At 54.6% G+C, this 13,018-nt stretch overlaps 2 protein-coding genes across 2 annotated transcripts; one reads left to right on the top strand and one right to left on the bottom strand.

Moving 5' to 3' along the window:
- Positions 1-69: 69 nt before the first annotated feature.
- On the bottom strand, positions 70-3,850 carry SMC3 (cohesin subunit SMC3; the record flags this gene model as incomplete). The annotated part of the gene is made up of 4 exons (XM_083190260.1): positions 70-368; positions 436-871; positions 925-3,751; positions 3,813-3,850. 4 exons carry the CDS (start codon positions 3,848-3,850, stop codon positions 70-72), a joined length of 3,600 nt encoding a protein of 1,199 aa, XP_083054119.1.
- A 2,705-nt stretch (positions 3,851-6,555) lies between these two features.
- On the top strand, positions 6,556-12,759 carry MOT1 (DNA-binding ATPase; the record flags this gene model as incomplete). Its single annotated transcript, XM_083190259.1, has 2 exons — positions 6,556-6,580; positions 7,049-12,759. The coding sequence occupies 2 exons, from the start codon at positions 6,556-6,558 to the stop codon at positions 12,757-12,759; spliced, it is 5,736 nt and encodes a 1,911-aa protein (XP_083054118.1).
- Between the last annotated feature and the right edge of the window lie 259 nt (positions 12,760-13,018).

The following is a 13,018-nucleotide window of genomic DNA, read 5'->3' as shown; positions in this document are numbered from 1 at the left end:
CATCTTGAACGTCCCAACGCCAGACTCCCAGTACTCCAAACTTCGACCTCTTACACGCAAACGTGGCTTTTAAACGGGCCTCGCCTGACCTTCGACAAATTCGAGGGCCTCTTCCGTGCTCACACAGTTAATGGAGCTCGTCTTGTTGCGGAACGTTACACCGTAGCTCTTGTCTGCGACGTGGACAATCTCTGGACGGAAAGTGGTGCAGATGAACTGTGTGCCCACTTCATCCGAGATGGACTGGAGCAGTGAAGCTACAGCCGTTCGGTACTGGGCATCCAGGTTGGCGTCAACCTCGTCGAAGATGACCATGGGGCTGCTTTCCGCAGCCTGGAGAGCAAAAATAAGGCACAAAGCGCACAAACCTGCGGGGGCGTACATCGGTCAGTCATCACATAGGTACTCAATCTCAGATCGGGGCCCAACACTTACTCTTTTGGCCACCACTGAGCTGCTGTATCCTCTGCTGCTCGTCTTGGTCCTTGGAGTTGAACGACACGCTGATGCCCACGCCCTTGTAGCTCTCCACGCTTCCTCGCGCCTCTTCGTCCGACTCTTCGGGCTCTTGGCGTCGGTCAGTTCGGCGCTGGATGACCAAACGACCATGGCCAGCAGGCACCAGCTTCCCGAAGATGGTGGCGAACTCCTTGGATACCTGCTTAAAAGTGCGCTCGATGGCCTCATCCTTGCGACGGTCAAGGTGCTCAACAAGCTCCTCGATGGAATGTTGCGACTCATCCAACTCCTTCCGCCGCTTCATGAGCTGGTCCTGCTGCGTGGTAAAGCTGTTGTACTGCTCGAAAGCCTTTTTGTTGACATGCTTGTACTTCTTGAGGGCCTCGTTCACCTTCTTTAGCCTTGAGTTGATCTGGATGACATGTTAGCCACACACGGAGAACTTCATATGTAAACACAGCATACCGTCTTAGTCTCCATATTCTCATACTTGTCAAACGCCTCGTCAGGGAGTACTCCAAGATCCCGAATATTCTTGGCGCACTCAGCAAGCTGTGTTGTGAGGATGCTCTTCTTGGCCAAGCTCTTCTCAACGCGCTTCCGCTGCTTCTCTATGCGCGTCGCAATTTCGGCCTGTGCTTGCTCGCGGTCTGCCTTGTCGGCAGCGATCTCCTCCATACGTTGATTCAACTGCTCCGTCTTAGCCGCGATCTCACGCAGATCCGCCTCCACAGCCTTGGAGGCCTTCTGCGCCTTGCTGAGCTCTCGCTGCACCTCCTTCAACCCCTCAGAGCTTGTTCCCGAGGCCGAGTCCTCGAACGCTTGGCTGTTGAGCTGGTCCAGCTTCAGCTGCAGGTTCTGTCGCAGAGAAGCCTCCAGAATCTGCTTGCGGCTTTCCAGCTCTCTACGAGCGGCGCTGATCTCGTTCCACTCCTTCTGCAACTGCTGCGTCCTGCTGCTAAGCTCCTCAAGCTGCCTTTCCTCAGCCGATGTCAGACTCTTTTTGAAATCAGTCTGCAGCTCAACCTCATGAGCGTCGCGGTCATCAATGAACGCATTCATGTTCTTATCTACTGTATCCCGACGTCTGATGGCCGCATCAAGATGGTTCCTCTCGGTTTCGAGATGGGCAACCATACTTCGGAGCTGGTTACTCGCGGGCTCAAAGCCATCATCGGCTTGTCGCAGCTTCTGCTCAGCTTTCTGCAGTTCCGACATGGCGCCGGTGATCTCCTGATCCTTGGCCTCAATCTGCTTCCGGATATCGAGAGACTGGTCCATCAGCTTGTCGAATTCGTCCCTCCATTTATTCGCCGCCCGGACTGCCTTGAGACGAGACTTTTGCGGATCGAGCCAGCCGCCACTGAGCGCACCGCGCTTATTGGTCGTATCGCCTTCGGGAGTGATGCTGTTCACGCCATGACTCCTGGAGTACTGGCTCGCAACCGTCAGGTTGGGGCACACAACGGTATTGCCGAAAATTCGCTGGAAGGCCTTCTCAAACTTCGCATCGTACGTGATCTTGCTAAGAAGCGGCACAGCATCGTGAGCCTTGGGCATGTTGGCGTGGCGAGGGCGGAGACGCGAGAGAGGCAAGCAAGTGACACGTCCCCCCTGCTGTCTGTGGAGAGTGTTAAGCAGCTTGGTGGCTGTCTCCTCGTTGTCGACGACGTAGTTGAATAAGCGACCCCCAGCAGTCTGCTCAACAGCAATCCTGTAGGCATCATTCACTTCCATGAGATCCGCAACGGTGCCATAGGTGCCAGGAATCTCCCGCTCCTGTTTCAGACGGCGAATGGTGGCCAGACCCCGAGCAACCTCGCGATCCATCGTGTGCCTCAGCTCCTTCTCAGCCTGGTCCCTTTCCTGCCGAGTGTTGGAGATATGCGAGTTGAGCTTCTCGTCCTCTCGGCGGAGAAGTTTTCGCTCGTCGTTAAGCCTGTCGAGCTGGTCGCGGGCCTCGGTTGCCTCCTCGACGAGCTCCGATCTGTCCCCCTTCCAGTTGGCGAGTCGAGCCCTCAGGTCTACCACGTCCTGCTCAGCCTGGGCAATTGCCTTTTGAACTCGCGAAACTTCCTCGTCTGCGTCGATCTTGTTGGCATTCTGGGTCATGATTGTGTTTGAAAGCTCCTCGATTTCTTCCTTGAGATAGGCATCGCGCTCTTGCTTGTTCTTGAATCGGGAGCCGCGCGTCTGCTTAGCAAAAAGTCTTGACCGCGCCGCCTCTGCCGCATCCAAGTTCCGCCTGACCTCATCCTCCTTCGCCTTCTTCTTATTGTAATCGGGGATGATCTTGGACAGCTCTTTTTCCTTGGCCGCAATCTCGGTCTTGACGGATTCAAGCTCAGCAGCATGCTGAGCGAGAGAATGCTCCTGAGCCGACTGGCCATCCTTGATGTTCTTGGCACGTAGCTCTACCTTGGCCAGGTTTCTACCGCTTTCGCGACGGTCTTCCTCAAGCTGTCGCCGATCGATCTGCAAAAGCTCCATCTCCCTCTGCAGCTTGTGCATCTCGGCATCCAGCTTCGCAATGGCCTTCTTGCTTTCGAGAAGGTCTGCGCGGCTTGAGTCTGTCGTGTCGAGGCCATCCTGGTGGGCATTGTCGATCTCCTCCAGCGTATCCTGAATCGTGACTTGCTCGCGGTAGTGGTAGGCATACTCGAGGCAGCGTCTCTCGCGATCCTTGTCCTGGTATCCACGCAGCTCCTCTTTCTCCTCCTCGAGTTCATCCAACCTATCCTTGATATATTCGAGTAGCTCGTCGATCTTCTCGCGCTTGTTGTTGGTTTCGTTCATGATCTTGAGGGACTCCGCTCGACGAGTCTCGTACACTTGAGTGCCGGCCACTTCTTTGAGAAGATTCAACCTGTCGGATTCCTTCATGTTGGTTAGGGCCGTGACGCGGCCCTGGGGGACGATGTAGTAAGGGTTTGACCGTGAGAACCCTGCAGATTCGAGCAGGCTCATGACATCGGACTTAGTGACGACTTTGCGATCGACCGAATATTCGTCCTTCTTCAGTCCAATGGTGCGTCGCAGAACAACCTCCTTGTTTCCGGTCGGAAAACGATCGTCGCTGTTGTCGAAAATGACCTCGACATAGGCCGACATGACGGCCGAGCCAGAGCCCTCGTGGAGAAGACCCTGGCGCTCCTCGCGACTCATCTGGGTGTAGGCATCGCTAAGCACGAACCGAATCGCTCCGAAGAAGTTACTCTTTCCCGAGCCATTGCGACCAACAATGACGTTTGTCTTGGGGGAAAAGGGTTCAATGACGGTCTGGTCCTTGTAGCTACGAGATGGGTCAGCGGGGAACGCACACGGCAGCGTAGCGCGTCAGGGAGGGGGCGCACCTTTTGAAGCCCTGGATAATAATTTGTTTGATATACATGGTGTTCTGCGCTGGCGCCGGCGCGCAACATGCGGGCTGAGATCTGTAGGCGCTCGGTCGAGCGTGGGAGTTCGCGGTGAGGAGCAGCTGGAATACGCGTCTCTCGACACCCGCGATTAAGGACCACCTTAGGTGGGCTGTGAGCGCGTTCTGAGAGGTTGTGCCTGAGGATTGTGTGTGCACGTGCCACCTTTTACAACCCAGGTTTACTCCGTACTGTGGAAGGGCTACCCTACAGCCAATCTCGCACTTCGCAGGCCGGTAGAATACGACTCAGGGCGATCCAATGGCTTCAAATCAGTCATCTGCTCATCGTTCCGGTAGTACTTGGGACAAATACTAGTTGGGCTTCCATTTATGGATAAAATCACATCAGTAGTAATGGTCATGGGCCAGGTGTACGAGTACTACTTGTAGTATGGAACCTCCTAAATAAGGCAAAGCCGGTGCGCGATCTTCGCTTTGAAAACGACCGTCTCATTAACCACGTGCACAAATGTCTCTTCGAAGAAAGTCAATACTCATTAATCAGTGTGCTATGGTAATCCTACAATCTACCGCACCATAGAAGTTTCTCTCATATACGTGCATTAGAAGTAGATGCTGTCCTTCCCACAGGGTATGATACCCTGAGTGTGTCATGAATCATGAACCCTCAGCCTTCCACATTTTATTGAAGCCACGAGATGTCAACTAGATGATGTAGGAACTAATCGAGCAGATAACTACTTACCTAGATGACCGACGGGAATACTCCGCCATTAGTATGGGCGGGGTAGAGAATAGGATTAAAGTCGACCAAGCTACTACTAGTATATACCTAGTAGTCAGTAGGTGCTTGGTAGGACTGAGCCAAACCTTACGAATGTCCTGATCGCTGCCTGTATAGGTAGGCAACAATGGAGTTGAATTCTCCAAATCGGCCAAGTTACATCCAGTACCACTTGAGCTGGTCGAGTGGGTTAAACGGGTTCTGTAAACGTCGGGACACGTTTTGCTCCCATTCTGGTATTGGTTCTTTCATGGACAACCAACTGGCGATGCAATTCTTCCTTCCTCGAATATTGTGGCTGCTAAAAGCAAACGTCAATTGACTGTGCTTCGCGGGACGCCATTCCTCCTCCGGAATAGCGCATAGCCCCTTGCACATTAGCGCGAATGGACAGTCTTTGAGTCTGGCCAGATCCCGCGCGCTGGAGCACGCCCTCGAGCTTGGCAGAGACAAGAAAGAATTGCAGAGGGGCATCTCGAAGGGCGATGCGCACTGGCTCGAGAAAGCAGATGGGATGGCAGGTGGAATTGGGTGCATCCGACTTCCGAAGGCGTCGAAATGGGAATTTGGGATGACCCAGCCTTGCCGTTCCGGCGCACCCATGACGCTCGAAGATTTGGCGGTCGATCACGCATGGGTGCGGTGCGGTCCTGATGACTGGGTGAGACACCAACACCAACAAAAAAGGCCAGTTTGCGCCTTTGCCGGAAGTGTCGCTGATCATGGTTTGTGAACTTGATGCATGGATTAGGTTGCTTTGGGATGATTGATAGGTTCATTTTTGCCATGGGTTATGCCATGTAAGTGTCTTTTTTGGAGGTGCGCAGGTATGGAATGAGATGGTCCACATTGCTGGCCAGCCTGCACGCGTCTTGGGGGGGGAGGGGGGCGCCCTGCTTATTAGGGTAGCGCTTGAGGGCTCACTCAGGCTTCTGGGCCTCTGCGAGTAGAATGGACCTGATGGTCATGGCCTCAAGGTGAGAATTAGCAGTGTTAAAGGGCTTGTTAGAGTCTGCAAGCCTGGAGGGTCGCGCGAGCCAACGGGAGGGTGAGCAGGGGAGGGCGCCCAGCCCACTCAGCCAGATGACACTAACCAAAGGCAAAGAGGGAAATTAGGCGAATGGAGGACAACCGTTGGGCCGGCCGTGGTGGGTGCCCGGCCGGGGCGGGTTCTTGGTGGCACGCGTGTTGCGTGTATAAAAATACACGCCTACATCGTATACAAGGCCCGGCCTGCCCTCCACCCGATTTTTTCCCACCCACCGAGTTGAGTGCTGCCCAGCCGCTGCTGCCACTGCTACCACTACTTCCACTACATCCACTGTTGCCACTTGCCGCACAGCGCACCTGCACCACCTGCACCACCTGCATCACCTGCACCCACAAACGCGCCTTCCCCAGCCGCCGTTGCCTCAGCCACGCCTTCCGCATCCAACGCCACACTCACCCTGGGCGATCCACTCCCACCCAAAAAGGCTCCCTGTTCCAAAAGCCCCAAGTATCGACGAAACCCCATCGCAACTAGGCGCGTCGGCCTAGATTGGAGATTCCGGTCATCGGATGGAACGTCGGTGATGCGTTGTTCATAGCGAATCATCTCGCACATTATTTCTTTCATCTTATCTGTCCGCCGCATCGCTTGGGACTGGTTTCACTTCACGCTTCGCGCTTCACGGTGAGGCTGTACCGATCCACCCACTGTCGCAGCGTCGCTAGTGAGTAAGTAGTACTCCATACAACAACACCTGGTCTTCCCTCAACGCCCTTGTATTGCTCCCCCTTGGCCTTCTGCATCGAAATCTATGTATTTCTGCATTGCCTTGCCGTCCGGAGTCATTTTCACCATCGCATCCTCGCAGAATTTCCCCTCCTTCTTTATACTGCTTCGGTATCACGGGCGCTGGGTTTGGACGTGACTATGTCCAGCCTCATCATGGCTGCCTTCAGGCAGCATCCGCGTCAGGCTCACAATGGTCACATTGACCCATTTCCATGCACATCATTCTCTTCCCACCTGTTATGGTCCTTGCACCCTCGTCACCAGCAAACATTGATTTTATCATGCTTATATACCCTTTCGACCCACCTCTCTTGCATCGCCGGCATTTATCGTGAGTAGTTGTGCATAGCATCTACAGAAGCTTACATCTTAAGCAGGGTCGGTCATGCGATGAACAATTGTGTCAAGAGATATTCTAACACCCTAACAAAATGGCTTCAAGGCAAGTGCTTACCCATCTTACGCACTCTCGCATCTACATGAGCTCAGCTAACAATTCGGCAGACTTGATCGCCTAGTCACGTAAGTGTTCTTGGAACCATCTCATTGTGCAGCGTCGCAATGGGTCCAACTGGGGCCATGCTCAGCCACCCTCTCTTTGCTTGGACGATCTGCTAACAGTGGGATGACAGAATTTTGGAGACAGGCAGTACGCGTCTCATTCGCGATACCGCCGTCAACCAACTCGCTGACTGGCAAAAACAACACCCTGATGAGCTCTTCAATCTTCTCTCACGGGTTGTGCCCTACCTCCGACACAAGGACTGGGAGACGAGGAGTACCGCTGCCAAGGCTATCGGTAGAATCGTCGACAACGCCCCTCTTTATGATCCTAACGCCGACGAATCAGAAGATCTTAAGAAGGATGAGTCAAAACCGGATGATTCGACACACCCGAACAAGGAAGAGTCAGCCGAAGCAAAAAAGGAGGAGCTTGAAACCGATGAGGGGCGCGTTAAGAAGGAGGAATATCAACACGAATCTCCCATCCCTGAAGAGGACGTCTTCAAACTCGAGTCCCTTGATGTTGACATGATTCTCAAATACGGGCGGGAGCTGCTGCGGGGAGGCAACATCGCATACGGTCTTGCTTCTTTGGATCCCCAAACTCGCCTTGTCCATCAGAAAAAGACACTCAAAGGCCGCCTGGGTCTTCTAGGTCGAAAATTCGAGGATGATGAGATACCCATCAACACCGACAGTCTGGCTGCCCCCACAACCCCTCTTGATGCCAACGGCAACAATGGAGTCAACCGGAGTGACAGCATATCAGGGAGCCAGCCCGGGGAAGAGTCCCAGCTGAGCTCAAGGCAGCTCAACGTCCTCAAGCGGAAGCGGAAAAGAGAAGCTATGAAGGCTTCTCATGGCAAAGGCGGATTCGGCGACCTTTCCCTCAGGCGGTCGGTCACGGCGGGATCAGAGGGATTCGGCACAGAAGATACTCTGATGGCCGATTCGGACTCTAAGAAGGGCGGAAAGATGAACGACTATTTCAATCTTGATCGACCAGCTGATGTCGACGAGGAATCCAAGGTCGTGAGCGAATTCAAGGGACCCGTCATCCCCATCAAATCCGAACTGGAGGCCAGTGACTCGATGGACGGAGTGGAGTGGCCATACGAGAGGCTTTGTGATTTCCTCAAGGTTGATCTCTTCGACCCTGCCTGGGAGACTCGTCATGGCGCTGCCATGGGACTTCGAGAGCTGATCCGTGTCCATGGTGCTGGGGCCGGGAGATTAGCAAATAGGACACGAGCCGAGAATGATGCTCTGAATCGCGTATGGTTGGACGATCTTGTATGTCGGCTCTGCTGCGTGCTCATGCTCGATCGTTTCACCGATTACAGCTCAGACACATCGGTGGCTCCCATTAGAGAGACCGTTGGCCAGACTTTAGGATCCGCCTTGAAGCATTTGTCACCGGAATCCGTGCACAAAGTCTATCGCATCCTCTATGTTATGGTCATGCAGGAAGGTCTTACTCTGGATCGTCCGGCGTGGGCTGTTGGTCATGGTGGGATGGTTGGGTTGAGGTATGTTGTTGCCGTTCGGAAGGACCTGCTGCTCGAAGACAGCGACATGATCGATGGGGTGGTCAAGGCGGTGATGAAGGGGCTTGGCGACTTTGATGACGACGTTCGCTCGGTTAGCGCTGCTACTCTGATTCCTATGGCTAAGGAGTTTGTCATGATGCGCCCCAGTGCTTTGGAAGGTCTCATCAACATAGTATGGGAGAGCTTGTCCAACTTGGGCGATGACCTGAGTGCTAGCACCGGCCGCATCATGGACCTTCTTGCGACCCTGTGCAGCTTCCCGGAGGTATTGGAAGCGATGAAGGCCAACGCGGCCCAGGACGAGGAGCGCTCGTTTACCCTCCTAGTCCCTCGACTCTATCCCTTCCTGCGACACACCATCACCTCTGTTCGCCTCGCTGTCTTAAAGGCATTATCAACATTTGCAAAGCTGGAGGGCACTACCTCGCAAGGGTGGCTTAATGGCAGGATTCTGAGGCTTGTCTTTCAAAACATCCTGGTTGAGAGGGACAGGGAGACACTTGCCATGTCTCTTGAGCTTTGGAAAGCCCTTGTTCAGTACCTCGCAAAGGACCCTGCTGTTTTGGCCGATGAGTTTGCGTCCCACGTGGAGCCTCTGATGCACCTGACGCTCCACCCTATCGGTATCTCACGCAACCCTATCCCTATGAATGCCGCCCTGTTCCAGAAGCCGTCAGGTGGAACCTATTCCATGCCGGGTGTTATCCAGCCTGCTCAGAGGAAGGCATCTTCACCCGACGTCCCTGACACGAGAACACCGAAACGCCGCCGCAAGTCCCAGAAAATGGAGGATACCCCGACCACGAGCCACACGCATGACGTTGACGGCCATATGATCCAAGGCGATGTCGACCTCGTGGGAATGGACGTGCTCATCCGGTCTCGGGTCTCTGCGGCGAAAGCCATGGGCTTCATAATGTCTTGTGTACCCACAGAGAAACTCGATGATTTCGACAGCGTCCTTGTGCCCGGATTCACATCTGCCTTCTCATCATCGCAGCTCAGCGCCTGTGCAGTTGCAGACGAATACGCAAAAAGCTGCCAGGCCGCTGATGAAGCATCTCGGTACTTGGAACACGTTCAGCCTATGGTGGAATCGCAACGCCCTCCCGCTTACCGGGATCTGGTCAACTACACACAACGCGTGAGGACCCAGTGCCAGCAACTGATTCACCTGTTTAGGGATCATGGTAAGGTTTCACAGCATAAGCTGCCTGTCCTCCCTGTCGTTGTGCAGGGTGAACCTGAGGCTGGGCCCAGCGCGTTCTCCATTGCAACTGCTGAGAAATGTGTCGGCGAAGACTATGAAAAGCTTAAGAGGGCCATGCCTCCAGGCCAGCGGCTGATTGCAAGCCAGCAGCTTGCCGAGGCTCGGGATGTGGCCAATAATGCCATCCAAGAAGCTAAGTCCATAAAGGAAGCGAGGGACATCCGGGTCAAGGCTGGCGCGGCGTGTGCCATGGTCGCGATGAAGCAGCTCCCTAAGAAGCCTAGCCCGCTGATCAAGAGCATCATGGACTCGGTCAAGACGGAAGAGGACCGTGAGCTCCAAAGCCGGTCATCTGAAACCATTGCAAAGCTTGTGCAGCTGTTCACAGAAGGAGGGAGGAGGGGCCCCGCGGACAAGGTGGTGGCTAATCTGGTCAAGTTCTCATGTGTTGAAGTTGCTGAGACTCCCGAGTTCCCCGTGCACGCAGCCAAGACGAATTGCATCCTCTCCATGCAAAAGGAGGAAGACAGAGTTGACCACGCTGATGCAGTCAAGTGGGCAAAGGAATCCAAGGCGGCGCGAGTCACTCGGAGAGGTGCAAAGGAGGCCCTGGAGATTCTGTCACGGACCTACGGCCCAGCCCTCCTGGAGACGGTGCCCAAGCTCCGAGCATTCATGGAGGAGCCGCTGACTAGGGCCTTCGGCCAAGACACCTTACCTCCCGAGGCTAAGGACCCTGAGCAAACATTTGGCCAGGAGATTGTCGACGCCTTGTCCGTCATCAGGACCATGACGCCGACGCTGGACCCTGCGCTCCACTCGTTCGTTATGCGAATGATGCCCCTAGTTATCAAGGCCCTCCACTCTGAGCTCTCCGTCTTCAGGTACATGGCGGCAAAATGCCTGGCCACTATCTGTAGTGTCATTACTGTCGATGGCATGACTTCCTTGGTCGAGGACGTGCTCCCGTCGATTACCAATCCGCTCGATCTCAACTACCGCCAGGGCGTGATCGAGGCCATCTACCACCTGATATCGGTCATGGGCGACGGCATTCTCCCGTACGTCATCTTGCTCATCGTGCCGGTTCTTGGTCGGATGAGCGACTCTGACAATGATATCCGACTCCTCGCGACGACTTCGTTTGCCACGTTGGTGAAGTTGGTGCCGCTTGAGGCTGGAATTCCCGACCCACCGGGGCTCTCTAAGAAGCTCCTCGAGGGACGTGACCGTGAGAGGACCTTTATCGGGCAGCTTCTGGACCCCAAGAAGATCGAGCCGTTCAAGATCCCTGTGGCCATCAAGGCGGAGTTGCGATCTTACCAGCAGGAGGGTGTCAACTGGCTTCACTTCCTCAACAAATATCACCTACACGGCATCCTCTGCGACGATATGGGTCTTGGGAAGACGCTTCAGACGCTCTGCATTGTGGCAAGCGACCACCACGAACGTGCCGAGCAGTACGCCAAGACGCAGGCTCCTGATGTACGGCGACTACCATCTCTTATCGTGTGTCCGCCAACGCTGTCGGGGCACTGGCAACAGGAAATCAAGACCTATGCCCCATTCCTCAGCGTGACGGCCTATGTTGGATCGCCAGCTGAGCGCAAGGCGATGAAGGAGCAGTTGGGCGAGACTGATATTGTCATTACATCCTACGACGTTTGTAGGAATGACACTGAGGTCCTCGACAAGCACAGTTGGAACTACGTTGTTCTGGATGAAGGGCACCTGATCAAGAACCCTAGGACCAAGACCACTCAGGCTGTCAAGAGACTGGCCAGCAACCACCGTCTCATCCTTACGGGTACGCCAATCCAGAACAATGTCCTGGAGCTCTGGTCACTATTTGACTTCCTCATGCCTGGGTTTTTGGGGACAGAAAAGGTCTTCTCGGATCGTTTTGCTAAGCCGATCGCTGCAAGTCGATTCAGCAAAGCATCTTCGAAGGAACAGGAAGCCGGCGCCATTGCTATCGAAGCTCTCCACAAGCAAGTCCTGCCATTCTTACTGCGCCGTCTCAAGGAAGAAGTACTCAACGATCTGCCCCCCAAGATCTTGCAGAATTACTACTGCGACCTGAGCGACCTCCAGAAGAAGCTCTTTGATGACTTCACCAAGAAACAGGGCAAGAAGATCCAAGCGGAGGCTGGGCGGGAGGATAAAGAGAGCAAACAGCACATCTTCCAGGCACTCCAGTACATGCGAAAGCTGTGCAACTCGCCAGCGCTCGTCATGAAGCCCGGGAATAACCTGTACGAGGATACGCAGCGGATTCTGCAGAAGCAAGGGACCTCGATTGAAGATGTGGCGCACGCACCGAAACTCCAGGCATTGAGGGATCTCCTGGTGGACTGCGGCATCGGCGTGGAGGGCGGAGACAGCAACGACCCGCTGTACCAGCCGATCAAGCCGCACCGGGCTCTCGTGTTCTGCCAGATGAAGGAGATGCTGGACATGGTGCAGGACCAGGTCTTCAAGCACATGCTGCCGTCCGTGTCCCACCTTCGACTTGATGGGTCTGTCGAGGCGAACAAGAGGCAAGACATTGTCAACAAGTTCAACAGCGACCCGTCGTACGATGTCCTGCTTCTGACTACGAGCGTGGGTGGACTTGGGCTCAACTTAACTGGCGCCGACACGGTCATCTTCGTGGAGCACGACTGGAATCCCCAGAAGGACCTGCAAGCCATGGACCGCGCACACCGAATTGGGCAGAAGAAGGTTGTCAATGTCTACCGCCTTATCACTCGTGGCACTCTCGAGGAGAAGATCCTGAACCTCCAGCGGTTCAAGATTGACGTTGCTTCGACGGTTGTCAACCAGCAGAATGCGGGCCTACAGACCATGGACACGGATCAGATTCTAGACCTCTTCAGCCTGGGCGAGTCGGGACCCGGGCTCATATCTGACAAACCAAGGAAGGAAGATGGCATCGAGGGCCGGGAGGAGGACATGGTCGACCTGGAGACGGGAGACGTGCTCCAGCAGCCAAGTAAGAAGCCATGGATGGAAGACCTGGAAGAGCTGTGGGACAACAAGCAGTACGAGGAGAGCTTCGACCTGGACGATTTCATGAAGACGATCTCGTAGGCCCAAGGGGCTCGAGATTAGGTCCAGCGTCCAGTGTGAAGCGATGAGCAAGAGATGTACGAGGGTGTATGATTACAGGGAGGGCCGAGACCGTAAGGCTTTGCCCCCCCGGGCCTTGTGTATAATATATGCTTTTTAATAGCGAAGGGGTCGATGTGGGCGTTCTGGTCACCGGCTGGGGGTTATATCGATTTCAGCTATCCGTACCTAGTAGGTACCACAAGAAGACATGGCCAGCCAAAGTTATAGAGGCCGCAAT

This window comes from Amphichorda felina (genome assembly GCF_050947745.1).
Source record: "Amphichorda felina strain 45539 chromosome Unknown scaffold_1, whole genome shotgun sequence".
Taxonomy (NCBI): Eukaryota; Fungi; Ascomycota; class Sordariomycetes; order Hypocreales; family Bionectriaceae; genus Amphichorda; species Amphichorda felina.
Note: the sequence above shows the minus strand (reverse complement) of the source record. Positions and strands in the feature narration are given on the sequence as shown.